The 15,132-nt window shown below is 41.3% G+C and overlaps 1 protein-coding gene across 2 annotated transcripts in view; it reads left to right on the forward strand.

The window, feature by feature from the left end:
• The window catches only part of ARID2 (AT-rich interaction domain 2), a 157,422-nt gene extending 154,470 nt beyond the window's left edge, over positions 1-2,952 (forward strand). For both annotated transcript variants that reach the window (XM_068276588.1, XM_068276590.1), the window contains exon 21: positions 1,293-2,952. In XM_068276588.1, the coding sequence (XP_068132689.1) occupies positions 1,293-1,437 (145 nt within the window). In that variant the 3' untranslated portion in view covers positions 1,438-2,952. The remainder of the gene's footprint in view (positions 1-1,292) is intronic.
• The last annotated feature ends 12,180 nt before the right edge of the window (positions 2,953-15,132 follow it).

Raw genomic sequence — 15,132 nt, forward strand, 5'->3', positions numbered from 1 at the left:
TTTTAACCACTTCCCAACTGAGGGGTTTTACCCCTTGACCACTAGAGCAATTTTCACCTTTCAGCGCTCCTTCCATTCATTCGTCTATAACTTTATCATTACTTATCGCAATGAAATGAACTATATCTTGTTTTTTTCGCCACCAATTAGGCTTTCTTTAGGTGGGACATTATGCCAAGAATTATTTTATTGTAAATGTGTTTTAATGGGAAAATAGGAAAAAGTGTGGGAAAAAATTTATTATTTTTCAGTTTTCGGCCTTTATAGTTTTTAAATAATGCATGCTACTGTAATTAAAACCCATTAAATGTATTTGCCTAATTGTCCCGGTTATAAAACCGTTTAATTTATGCCCCTATCACAATGTTTGGCGCCAATATTTTAATTGGAAATAAAGGTGCATTTTTTTCAGTTTTGCGTCCATCCCTAATTACAAGCCCGTAGTTTATAAAGTAACAGTGTTATACCCTCTTGACATAAATATTTAAAAAGTTCAGTCCCTAAGGTAACTATTTATGTATTTTTTTTTATTGTAAATTTTTTTATTTTTTTTTTAATTACAAAAAAAAAAATTGGGGAGTGTGGGAGGTAAGGAGTAAATTTTTTGTGTAACACTAATTTATTTCTATGTAAAAAATGTTTAGGGTGTAATTTACTATTTGGCCACAAGATGGCAACAGTAACTTTTTGTTTAATACAACCTGCAAGCGTCCTTCCGGACCCTTGCAGGAAGTACTAGGAGGCTGAGAGTTTGTTTTTTTTCACAATGATCACGCTGCTCAGCGGAGCAGCAGCGGATCATTGCGGGGCTTAGATCAACGAACGGGAATGGATTTTCCCGTTCATTGATCTCCGGGCGGGCGGTGTGTTTACCTGCGGGAGTGCGAGCGGGCAGCGGCGGGAGCGCGGAAAGTACGGATTTCTCCGTCCCTGGGGGTTAAAGGATGGAAAAAGGGACGGAGAAATTCGTACGGGCGGGGGTAAAGTGGTTAAGCTACTTGTAACAGTACTATGACATGTAACAACAAAAATATGTTAAAGAACAAACAAACCAGTATTGTATAATTTGTACATGAAGTTGTTTGTAAGTAGGGAACTATCTGTATACTGTTACCAAACTACATGCATGGGCAAGGATTTTCATAGAAGCTCAAAACGTCCCTAACGCAGTGGCACATGAATGCTTTTAATGGTCATTCTTGTAGGTTGATCCATCTAATCTCTAATTGTGCTGTATTTCTGTATTTTGGACATTTGTGTTTTTTGCTTACGGTTTTGATTTCTTTTTGCAGATCGTTAAAAAGACATGAAAATCACTTATCAGTTTTAGCCCTTAGTAATATGGAAGCTTCCTCCACACTTGCCAAATGCCTTTATGAACTCAGTTGTACTAGTCATAGTACAGAACAAGAGACAGACTATGAAATGGTGCAGTGAGAGGAGTGCCCTGTGTACAGCGTGGACTATGGAAATCACATAACATTTCAAGTACTGTTACTGAGGAAAGCACTAAGTCTTAATGGAGACCATAGATTGCACCATCATCTCCTCCCACGTTGCAGCGAGGAAGCATCGTGTTCTGATCACTGAATGAATCCCTCTGTTCTCTGCAAGAAGACAAAGAAACTGCCACTGGGATTTTCAGGCAGCGGTCTGCAGGATGTCCGTGCGAGAGTTGGTCGGTCCTGAAGGAAACTGGTGTGTTCAGAATACAGTACCATCCACATTGGAGTATACATGGAAATGTTGTAAAACCTACATGAGCAGATGAAATAGAAGCATTAAATATTTTTATCTATATCCAAAAAGGAGCACATTTTTATATTTACAGAACTGTTTGAGCTGGTTTGAATAAAGAATAAAATGCAGCACATCTGTATCCCCCCCCTTGTTGTTGGTGGGTGCCACCAATCTCTTGCTATGGATTGCGTGTTTTGTTTAGAAATCAGTAGCTTGGTTTTCTTACTTGAGCCAATATATTTTCACGTATTTATTATCATAAAAGAAAAAAATTTACCAGACTAAATAGATCTTGTAAATATTTGTGAATAGGACACGTTTCATGCCACTGCAGCCACTGGAAGAAACGCATTCTGTGGTGTTCTAGAAACATTCTAGCTAGGTCCTGAAGTTTTCTAGACTTTCCTGTCAATTGTAACTAATTGTGATATATATTCAAAGCAGTGGATGAATGTTCTTTTAAATTTATGTAAATAATTCTGGAAAGGTACTGATGCTGTAAAGTCAAAACAGTTTTGTGGAACTGTGATATCTTCCCCAAACTTTTTTTTTGTCTCCCCTTCCCCCTTTTTTTTTTCTCCTCTTTTTTTATTTGTAAAATACACCCTGTAGAACTCATTTTGCTGGCTAAAAGAGTATGGAATAATATATCACATGTCATTTTTGTAGAAGAAAAAAAATATTTGAAGGTATTTTTGTTTTTGTTTTTTTTCCCCTCCCCCTAACATATATCCACTGTAAACGTTTGTCATGGTGCAAGCTTAAAGCTTGTACAAAATTTTTTGTATTTGTAAATTGGTTTAAATACATGGATTTTTATACAGGTTTTCTCCTGTGTTATATTTGCATTATGTGCAGGTATGATATTTTCTTCACTACTTTTTCTATCTTAATATAGTGTGGAATTTTATTGTATTATTCTTCCATTCTTAATACTGTACCACATTCCTGCTCAAATCCCGCTCACGTCTTTAAAATTTGTCTTTCCTCCCCCACCCTTTCACCTCGGCGTGAAGTGTATCCATTTATAACTGCCTATTGCCTGTTGTATTAGCATCCAAAAATGTGGAGAAAATAAAAAAATCCCGACCACCATTTCTGCTGTGTCCGTAGGATGTGCAGTAAAGATATAGACCTAACAGTTTATGTTATAGAATGGCTTTATTTACTTTGGTGACTGTTTATAGTTTTTAAATAAAAGACTGAACATTTGCTGGTCTCTTATTTTGAAGAAAAATATACATCATATTGGTGTATATAAAAGATAGAGACATCATATGCTCTCATTCTTTATTAGAATTTGAATTCCTTTGTATGTGTAATAGGATGGTCTAGAACACTCCAGTTGAATATTTTGACTGGAGGGTGGTAAGCTGAGGCTGGTATATGACACTGTCTCTTCTCCCAGTCTTCCAGTCTGTCCACCTGTGCTTGTTGGTCCTATTTTTATATTCAATATCTCTTCTCCCCTTTCTTAAGTCAGTCTCCCTGACATGTTGGTCACTTTCATATCTGTAAAGAATCTTTTGAAAAGCAGATGGAATCGGAGGAGAACATTTACTGGCATATTCATTCTCTTTTAGCAAATCAAAGGAATAATGGTTTGGAGATGATTGATGATCATTGCAGCCTCTTCACCCCCTCTAATCAAAGATGGGACTAATCTCCTTGTATTTCTAACCATTGTAGTGATGTGCAATATGAAGCATTCATAAGACCACTGAATATGGCCTAGTTTCCCAGCTAAACTTTAAAGAAGATACTTTGTCACGAAAGAAATGACTTATTTTTCATTTGTTTCAAATAAAATCATAAAGCTGTCTAACTTTGTTTGTTAGGTGTAATTTTTACCCTTGATCTGAAAATAGAAGTTTATAAAGAATATTTGCAAGGTTGCAGATCTACCCATGTGTGCTATGGAACATGGAGTGGGATGTCGCCTACCAATGCCATTACATACTTTCAGTAATACACATACAGGGAACAATTATAAGCAACACATCGCTTTGTGACCAAAGTAATTGAAGGCTACTACTGTTTGTCCAATCAGTCAGATGGACGAACGCCGTGGAACGCCGAAACTCGTAATGACGTACTAAGGCGCAGGACAATTGCAAGCTTGCTTCCGTGTTCCGGGTCCCGCTGGCGCTATCGGATCTCCGAATCCCGTTACTACTGGCCATAGAGCGGAGGCGTCTGAGCAGGTGTTCTCCATCTCCTGGGGCACGGTGATATACACTATTAGTGTGATAAGCTTTACCATCTTTTACATCTTGTAAGTTTTATTTTTTACCTTGCGAATGAAGCAATATTAAAAAAGGATAATACACCAGAGAGCGCTCCTCCTCTCTTTTTTAGGTCTAGAACAGGCCTGGACAATGTTTACGCACGCAATGTTTACACATTGTGTGGACCAAGGGCCACATTCTTAAAATTCCACTCCTCCTTCCCTGTAAAATGTGCGCAGGAATTTTAAACTCACCTCGCTCATGGAAGTCCCGTGTCGCGTCTCCATAGCAACAGGACGTCACATGATGTGACGTCAGAACGTGCCAGCTGTCTGTTTGATCTGTTCAAAGGGACTGTGCATGGCAATGGTGGGGTTGAGGAGGACACAGGAAGCTTCTGGACTATCCAGAGGCTAACTTCTACCTAGCTAAGTATCAATTTTCTTTCGCCACCTCAGTTTCACTTTAACTTACTGAAATAATCTATGCAGGATGCTTTTAAATTTTTTATAGAAACGTTGGCCCCCTCAGCTAATCTGCCAGTCCCCTCCAGATCCATAACTACCATTTCTGAGCAGGATACCCTTATCCTTTTTTTCAAAGGAAATAAATATGGCAGCCACCGTATGCCTCTCACTTCAGGTTCCTTTTAATAAGATGCTTCTTCAAAGCAGTAAGCAGGTCCATCCTGAGAAAGGTGACAATCAATTTGCAGTGAGACTTTCCTCTAGTCTTGCAGATTCTCCTTTTAAACTTAAATAACGTTCCTGGTCACAATTACTTTAGCCCGTAGGGTAAGCAATTGACACGCATTATCAATTTAGAGTACGTTCTTCATTTTTTTTTAATTAAAAAAAAAGTTTCAAATTATTTTCATAATGTGGTCTTTTACTTAAACAAATCACAAAATATTATAGTACCCTCTTTTTGCCCTGTCCAATGAACATTAGAAGGGTTCTTAATGTACACCTTGAAAAGACTAGAGATTTTACCCATTTGTTTGTACTTGTTTGTGGCCTAACGAAGGACTTCATGCATCAAAAATTAGTAAGTCATCACAAGCATATAATGCCCTTTAACCAGTTAAAACTCATTCAACCAGAGACATCTCCACATCTTAGGCGGCAAGAACAGCAGCCTAACTACAACAGATCTGCCAAGCAGCTACGTGGGCAAGCCAAACAACATTCTTTAGGCATTAGAGATAGAGTTCCTATCCCAACAGGACATGTTCTTTGGCAACAAGATGTTGCAGACTGTGATCCTTTCCTAGGGTGAGTAGGACTATTTGCTTAGCTATCCATTTTCTGACTTACCCTGGAATGACTGAAGAAAATCCAAGTTAGACTTAAAGGTAATGGCAATTCTAAGCATTCCAGGGTACATCATACTTTTTTCCTCTCTGCTTCTGACCTTTCAGTGTTGCTTGGTGGGGTACGTTTTTCCTTGGATTTGGAGTCTCTTTACATTGGTTCGGCTGTGTTTTGATACTTTTTATTCACAAAGGTTGGGGGGATGGGGAGACGACTTTTAAAATAATTTCTTGTTGGTTTATGTTTCCTTGAAGGGCGGAGCAATAGGCCCTATCTGTTTCCTGCTGTACCCTGAATGCTTTGGTATATTGTTACTGGTAAGTCTAACTTGGATTTTTTTTCAAGCTCTGCACTTTATGGCATACAAAGTGAGCAAATTAGTTTTTCCCCAACATTTTTTTTCTCTTGAACAATATAGTTTGTGTAATTGTTAGATCATGCTTCTCAAGGACCACCTTGAGAGTATCTCTTGTGATACATTTTTGAATTGGTAATGTTCTTTGTAATTAAACCATTACCAAAAATAACTCAAGGCTTCTTTCACATGGATGGCTAAATTGGTTAGTCAAGTAGTTCAGCCTTCTTCCTGCTGGCCACAAGGCACTTTCTGGCTGCAATTTAATCCTGCTAAATGGCAGCATTTGTATCCCCATGCATGCCAACATTTGACATGTAGTACAGTTACGCAGCATAAAAAAAAAAATCACGGCCCACGCCCACATGCATGTGACTTAGTGTGATAGCTGCTTCTGCACTGTTCAAGAGTATAAAAATATGCTCCAAAAAAGCAAATGTAATGCAGGGTTTGCCATCATAAATTGTTTTTCTTGTCATTTGTTCAGCCAAAATATTTCAGAATTTTACAAGATTACATAGATTATTATTAATTGTACCGCTATTTATAAAGTGTCAACATATTATGCAGCACTGCACAATAGATAAATGGGTTCAAATACAAGGTAGGACATACAGTCCTGGCCAAAAGTTTTGAGACTGTCAAAAATATTAGTTTTTAGATCTTTGTTTGTTGTTTGTGATGTACTGAAATATAATTATAAGCACTTCATACGTTTCAAAGGCTTTTATTGACGATTACATGATATTTATGCAGAGTCAGTATTTGCAGTGTTGGCCCTTCTTTTTCAGGACCTTTGCAATTAGACTGGGCATACTCTCAATCAACTTTTGGGCCAAATCCTGATTGATAGCAACCCACTCTTTCATAATCAGTTTCTCAGAATCTGTTGGTTTTTGTTTGTCCACCCGCCTCTTGAGGAATGGCCACAAGTTCTCAATGGGATTAAGATCTGCGGAGTTTCCAGGGCATGGACCCAAAATTTCAACATTTTTGTCCCCGAGCCACTTAGTTATCACTTTTGCCTTATGACACAGTGATCCATTGTGCTGGAAAATGCATTGTTCTTCACCAAACTGTTGGATTGTTGGAAGAAGTTGCTGTTGGAAGGTGTTTTGGTACCATTCTTTATTCATGGCTGTGTTTTTTGGCAAAATTGTGAGTGAGCCCACTCCCTTGGATGAGAAGCAAACCCCACACCTGAATGGTCTCGGGATGCTTTACTGTTGGCATGACACAGGACTGATGGTAGCGCTCACCTTTTCTTCTCCTGACAGGCCATTTTTTCAGATGCCCCCAACAATCTGAAAGGGGCTTCATCGGAGAAAATGACTTTGCCCCAGTCCTCAGCAGTCCATTCACCATACTTTCTGCAGAAGATCAATCTGTCCCTGATGGTTTTTGGGAGAGAAGTGGCTTCTTTGCTGCCCTTCTTGGCACTAGGTCATCTTCCAAAAGTCTTCGTCGCACTGTGCGTGCAGATGCGGTCACACCTGCCTGCTGCCATTCCTGAGCAACCTCTGCACTGGTTGCACTCCGATCCCGCAGCTGAATCCTCTTTAGGAGCCGATCCTGGTGCTTGCTGGACTTTCTTGGACGCCCTGAAGCCTTCTTAACAAGAATTGAACCTTTTTCCTTGAAGTTTTTGATGATCCTAGAAATTGTAGACTTAGGTGCAATCTTAGTAGCCACAATCTCCTTGCCTGTGAAGCAATTTTTATGCAACGCAATGATGGCTGCGTGTGATTCTTTGCTGGTCACCATGGTTGAAGAACTTACGAGGTCAAATTACCCAAAAAAGTTAATTACCAGCTTTGTCTTTTAAGGCACAGAGGACGCCGTCCGCGCCCTCCGTGCCGATCCGCCGGGATCCCCCCCGCTCATTAGCCCATTAGCGAGTGCGGCTGCGCAGCTCTAGGGCCAACCCCCCCCCCCCGATCCACGCTACGTAGCGTGGATCGGGGGGGTTGGCCCTAGAGCTGCGCAGCCGCACTCGTGGCTATGTGAACTGCGCAGCCGCGGCCAGAGCAAGCGGCCATTTTAGGAGAGGCATGAGAGCCTGGGCTGTGGGGTCGGGAGCCGGCCTGGGGGGCTAATGAGCGGGGGGACCCGGCGGATCGGCACGGAGGCCGCGGACGGCGTTCTCCGTGCCTTAAGACGAAGCAGGTAATTAACTTTTTTGGGTAATTTGACCTCGTAAGTCCTTTAACAATGGAAGATTAATGATTTCAAGCATCACCCTCCTTTTAACATGTCAAGTCTGCCATTCTAACCCAATCAGCCTGACATAATGATCTCCTGCCTTGTGCTCGTCAACATTTTTACCTGAGTTACCAAGACGATTACTGAAATTATCTCAGCAGGTCCTTTAATAACAGCAATGAGATGCAGTGGAAATTTTTTTTTTGGGGGGGGGGGGGGGGGGGATTCAGTTAATTTTCATGGCAAAGCAGGACTATGCAATTCATCTGAACACTCTTCATAACATTCTGGAGTATATGCAAATTGCTATTATAAAAGCTTAAGCACCAACTTCTCATTTTCAATATTTTTGACAGTTTCAAAACTTTTGGCCAGGACTGTACAAGGAGCTCACAACAAAACAAGATCATGCATATGATTTGATAACAGCAGTTCAGTGTCTTTGGTGAAAATACAGACTGTTCTAGTCCACAAGAGGGGTGACAGACAGTGAAATTGCATAATCAAGCTGGAAACACTGGGGAGGAGGGCCCTGCCAGAGGCTTACAACATATAGGAAAGCTTGAATCTCCTAATGGCTTTTAAGAATATGGGACAAGGGACAATATGGCAAAGGAACACGTACGTTTAGTAGTTGCATGTTAATTTTGGCATGCGGTTGATGGTTATAATGTCGGAAATGTTATATTTCCATTATTCTACTATTGACTTGCCTGATGCTCAACGCTAACCCGCCCATTCCTTCTGAAGCATACACCTATCTATATGCCATATCACTAACCCGCTGGCAAAGCAAACTCCTTCCTAAGTGCCTTACCCTAACCACCTCCCTGCTACCCTATTCCCCAACACCCACCTAATGGCCTCCATTCACAAAGCACTGGTTGGTAATTAATTTCAGATTTATTTTTGCAGGATTGTTAAAGAACTGTAGTGAGAATATGGAGGCTGCCATATTTATTTCTTTTTAAACAATACCAGTTGCCTGGCAGCCCTGCTGATCTATTTGGCTGCAATAGTGTCTGAATAACACCAGAAACAAGCATGCAGCTAATCTTGTTAGATCTGAGAATAATGTCAGAAACACCTGATCTGCGGCATGCTTGTCCTCTCTGGCTAAAAGTATTAGAAGCAGAGGATGAGCAGGATATCCAGGCAACTGGTATTACTTAAAGGAAATAAATATGGAAGCCTACATATCCCTCTCATTTCAGGCGCCCTTTAAGGTGCAAATACATTTTAGATGATTGAGAATTATGCGAATTATGAAAATCTTTTGTAAAATGGACTATACATATATTGCAGTGAAAACATTTCACTGGTCCATACTCAAGCTATATTCTTAACATAGCACACAAAGGAAATCCTGCTACACCAATGTGTAAGGTAAAAGATTGAAAAAAAAATCTTTATTCCAAATCCAGCATCTCAGCATACAGATAAAAGGCTCAGCGTATCGGAGCGAGAATGACTCCTTAATCATAGCTATGATTAAGGAGCCATTCTTTTTTTTTACTCTGAGAGCTTACTTTGCATTTTATTAATAACTGCTTTATGTATTGTCTAACTTTAAGCATAAATGCTTTTCTGATTGTCTCACTGTCAGAGAGGCCTTTGTTTACATTCCTCACTTGATACAATTAAACACAAGATAACATTATCTACAACTTCCCATGGTTCCAGCTCTGCTGGCAGGGAAGCTTCTAATGCTAGGTACACACTGAGATTTTATGGTCGATTTACTGTCAGATCGATTATTTCCAACATGTCCGAAGTCTATGACAGCTGATCGCGTGATTGGCCGGCAGGGGATAGAGAGGGAGGGTAAAGTAAAAACAAAAATAAAAAATTTGTAAAATTTATTTAAAAGCGGAGTTGTGCGGTCCTGCAGCTTTGCCTTAAAGCTTCAGTGGCCCAATTAAGTAAAATGGCCTGGTCACTGGGGGGTGGGGGTGTTAACACCGCAGTCCTCAAATGGTTAAAATTTGCAGCCGTCACTGAGTAGAGGTAGCCATGCACTTTCTGTGAGTGGCTCCAATACCTCCGGGGGTGGGACTTGCAGATTGTGTCCTACAAAACTTTATGCTCACACTTGGACATGAAGCCTCTCTTCAAAATGCAGCCAATCATAAGACACTTGTATCTGTGAGGGCTCAAACCCATTACAAGTCTTTTATAAGTGCTAGCGATTTGAAAAAGCTCTTGCTAATGCAATGTTATGGGGGATTTTAATAAAATTACATTGCTCAAGTGGGATCACACCCCTAGCATTACATTAGCAAGAGCTTTTCAAATCACAAAGCGCTCAGAAAAGCGCTCCTAGTGGGTTCCAGGCCTAATGCGAGTGGCTCCAATACATCTGTGAGCGGGACTTGGCACCAGGGATGCTGTCACGAGTAGATTCGAGTGGCCTAAGCACTCGAACTCGTGATTCAAATGAGCAATAATTAATGCAGGTGAGGAGCGGGACATCAGGGGTTATTTACCCATAAGGCTGCGTGTTCCCTGCGCTCCAAATAGGATCCACACGCGTCCTATTCTTTGCGTTACAAGCCTCGCTGCAGGCACTGCGGGCACTTCCTCCTTCAAGCCGGAAGAAGTGCCTGCAGCGAGGCTTGTAATGCGATGAATAGGACACGTATGGATCCTATTTGGAGCGCAGGGAGCACGCGGCCTTATGGGTAAATAACCCCTTATGTCCCGCTCCTCACCTGCATTAATTATTGCTCATTTGAATCACGAGTTCGAGTGCTTAGGCCACTCGAATCTACTCGTGACAGCATCCCTGCTTGGCACTCCTCTCCCCTTAGTTCTGTACAGACATGGCCCGCTCTGGTCACTACAAGTGAAAATAGCTTGTACTGCACTCCACATGCTACCGGGAGTGTCATCGCTAATGAGGGAAGAGCTAACTGGGAGTGCATACAATCCCGTGGGAGGACTGTGACAATACTTTTATTGGTGATTGCAACGTGGAAGTGGGTAATGCTGCATCCTCTGTTATTCCTCATTTTCCCTGGGCTGCTTTATTGTACAGTACTGTATATCCAGCGCCATTCTTGATTTCCAAATGTTATCAGACATCAACTCACCTGCAACCAGCCTGAGGAGAGCAGCCAACCATGGGTTTCACACTGACATGTGGTGCATGCACTGCCCACTGTTTACTATGTCTAGATAGATACAGTATATCTCCAGAGTCAGTCATGTAGGGCCAAACATGTTTACTATAACAGAAGTTTTATCATATCTGAGTTTACTATACCAGGCGATGCTCCCATAGACTTCTAATGGAGATAGGCCAGGACCTGGAGAGGTAGTTTACTATACCCAAATGTTTACTATACCAGAGTTTATTATGACATTATACTTATTGACCATCCCTATTAAAGAGAGTCTGAAGCCTAAAAAATTACCTTTTTTTAATAGCCAGTCCTGTTCAGCAATAATGCCATAACTGAAACGCTGCATCCTTGCGGCAGAGCGAGGTTTTATCCACCCAAAATTGTGCTGTAGCTCTACCTCCAGTTGCGTCAATCTTTGCCTCCCCCGCCCCTCTCAGTGATAGAAGACTGGGAGGAGGTGGAGATCTGTGAAGATTGATGTGAGTAGAGGCAGAGCTACAGCCCAAAGCTCTGCCTCTACCCAGAAGGAGCCCTGAATTTTGCCTCGGGGTTTTCGGGGTGATTAAGGCCTCAAACTTCCTCGAGAATGTGGCGTTTCACCTATGGCATTTTTGCTGAACAGGACTGGCTATTAAAGAAGTAATTTTTTAGGCTTCTTTTTAAGGTGCCCATAAATCTAGCGATGTATAAACAGATCGACCAAGAGACATCTCTTATTGAACCTGATCAGAGCGATCTGTTGGCTGTTTACACACTGCAGCTGATTCCCAATCAATTTCAGCGTTATGTTTTTCAGGTATAGGCCTTGTGACACTGCCTCACCACCCCCAACCACTGTCCTTCCAAATGTTATATGGTTGCTGGTGTTAATTTTTTTTTTTTTTTTTGCTGGTTCTTTATCACTTTCTTCCCTGATGTTTAACTGCACTGCACAAGGTTTGGGGCCCAGGGTGAGTTTTGGCAAGTCTGTTCTCGGGACTTTTTAGCTGAGTGATTGCATCCACTAGTGTGGATATCTCTATCACTTCAGTTGTCCTTTAAGGTCCACAACCAGCCCAGAAATGTACTTGCACTGAAGGATTACATTAATGGCAAACAAAATCACTGCAGCCCCCTGAAGGTAATTAATGTTAGTTTATGACTGACCAGGTATAACAGCCAGTTTACACTATGCCTGTGTGAAGCAGTACATTTTAATTAAATTAATTTTAACCTGTTTGCTAGGAGAGAAAAGGCACAAGCTGGCCTGGTGGTGTTAATCTTTTTTTCCTACTGAGATAGTTCAAGATCTGTCTTATCAAGGGGAGGCACTTAAATGTACTTATTCTTTAGTATTGCAGTGTGGTGTCCATCCATGTAACTGTAGGTTTGCCCTTCTCCACCTCATCCAACTTAACGAAATTCCATTTTTTTTCTACCATCCAGCCACACATCTCCAGTCCAAATGACATGCTAGCATTGTTGCTATACATCTGTCTGATGGATCAGTGAGTTGATATCTTCATTTAGTATACAGCTTTGTATCATCCATATTAGGATAGGAGATGGCTGAAAATATTGTCAATGTTCAAACCACACAAACATAGGAAGAACATGCAAACTACATGCAGATAGTGTCCAAATAGTACTGAAGGATACTAACCACTATATTCTACTGTTCATAAGTAGCTACAGCATTTGATTGGTCCAATTTCAAGCTGCAAATTTTCATTAAATAATTTTAAACTTTCAGTCAACTCAATTATTAAAGGATAATAGATATAAAAATAGTAAGAATAACGGGGAACAGGCATTTACTGTCTTATATTAATATTTTTGCACCAAAGGATGAGCTAGGGCTTATTTTTAGGGGATGTTTTATATTTCTATGAACACACAAGTTTCTGTGCTGTGTGTTGTCCTGCCTTCCCCACTGTACCGCCTCTTGTGTGCCCGTGTCCCCCTTGTACCTGTGTCATCTCATGTGCCCCATATCCTCCTGGTGTCTCTTGTGGTCTCCAATGTTCCCCTGCACCCTCCTTTTGTCCCCAGCTCCATGCTGCTCTGCATCCTCTTCTTTCCCCCATTCCATGCTGCTGTGTCTCCAATATTCAGCCTATGAGGAAGTACAGCAACTTGTTTCTACCAGAGCCGATGGTCTTGCAGGCGGGACAATGGTTCCAGTATTGGGCCAATCAGTAGCAGCAATAGGTTTTTGTTTTTTCCCCGTCACTAGTGCTTACTTTTGGGGTAGGGCTTTCAGCCACAGGCACGTTATAGGAAACGTGCAGCCTAGCCAGCACTTGCGCAGTAAAGCCAGACACCGGCAACCCGGAAGAGGGTTCTAGGGGCTTTTAGGTATAATGTGCAGGGGCAGAAAGGAGAACGGGGAGTGACAGGCAACAGGAAAGGTGATGGTATATGCCTTCTCCCCACATTTCGCTTACTATTTTGATATTTGCTATCCTTTAACATCTCACTGACCATTAAGGTGCGTAAACACACCAGATGTCTTCAAACGGGTCATCAGACCCACCCACGGGGCGCGTGTACAGTCTGTCGGAAGGCTGATAGGGCTGGTTTTGACCGATCCGCCAAGCGGATTAAACATGCATTAAGCACCACCTGATGTGAGAGTAATATGGCAGCTGCCATACTAATTTCCTTTTAAACAATACCAGTTGCTTGAGCTCCTGCTGATATTTCATTCATCAGTAGTGTCTGGATCACACACCTAAAACAATCATGTAGCACATCTCCCTCTAACTTCAAGTGTCCTTTAAAAAAAAAAAAAAAAAAAAAAGTGTTACGCAGCGGTTTAAGATCATTACAAGCCCTTTTCCACTGGCAGTAAGACACTATTTGATTTTCAAAAATGCATGCGATTCTATATTAGGTAAAAATCGCATTAGTGCAAAAGCCACAATATGATTTGTAGAGCCAGTTCTCACATGGGTGATTAACGCTAATCACAGAAGTACTAGTGCAATACAAACCTAAACCTAATGGCAGTTCTCACTGCCGCGATTGCAGCCTATCATGGATGTTTCACAATTAGTGGCAATCGCAAAACAGGATGCTTGCAGCATTTTTCTGGGATTCTGGAGCGATCACAATACAGTACTTAAAACCCTGCTGATCGCAATTGCATGGGAATTGCAAGGGTGATTTTTTTTTCCCCACACTAATCGCAGTAAAATCACCCACACTTTTCAATTGCTAGTGTGAATGCACTTTTTGTGCAATTAGGTACAGTCATGCAAAAAAAAGATTTCACCCTGCCCCTAGTCTCCCTAAAACCGCAATTGGACCAACACCAATTGCACAGAAAATTGGATATTAAATTGCTGCAAATGGGAAATTTGCAGTGGAAAGGGGCAGTACTTGTGTTTAAGCCAATAAAAATGGCATATTTCTCTATGTCTATCTGTAAGTAGAGACAGATTATAGATTTCTATCTGCCCAGATTGATACAACATTCAATCGCTACAAAATTTTATTCACCAGCCAAGTCTTGAAAAAACAAATGCTATTTTTTCAGGTGTCTCTCTCTCAAAGAAAAAAAAAAAGGCCTAATTCAAAACACTTCTCAAACGCCTCGTAATTGTACAGATTATTTTGGTCTGGAACATGAGATAGAAACAGCAGACCTAAACTGAGGAAAGCATGATGAATGTCTGACAATATGTTGGGGAGTAGTACATGAGCCAGTTAAAACACATCATTATCATTTTCCCCCCCCCCCCCCCACCCCAGGGGTTTGAAGAAAAAACAAAGCACCTCTGTTTAGCTCAGGCAAGTTCAAAGTCCATCCTGGGGACCAATTGCAGCCTGCGAGCCGTTTTTTTATGTTTTGGTGGCCCCAAACCTTGGGCTGTAGCTGCGGTGCTGCATGCAGAGTTTACCTTGTGTTGCCAATCTGCCAGCTACCACTGTAGCAGCCACCGAATATCAGCAGCCACTGATAAGCAGCTGTCAACTGCACACAGTATTTTGGTTACTATTTCCATTGGAAAGGTTTTATTTGACAAAATGTCACAGGTATAGTGTATCTAAACACTGTTTTGGATGATTGCCATTCATTTTGCTAGTTCAGCCCCCTAGCACTCAAGAATAACGATATGGCCCTTGGCCTACAAAGGTTTGCACACCCCTGGTGTAGCGCTATACATTGCATGGATTGACAAAAA

This window comes from Hyperolius riggenbachi, chromosome 3 (assembly GCF_040937935.1).
Source record: "Hyperolius riggenbachi isolate aHypRig1 chromosome 3, aHypRig1.pri, whole genome shotgun sequence".
NCBI classification, from domain to species: domain Eukaryota; kingdom Metazoa; phylum Chordata; class Amphibia; order Anura; family Hyperoliidae; genus Hyperolius; species Hyperolius riggenbachi.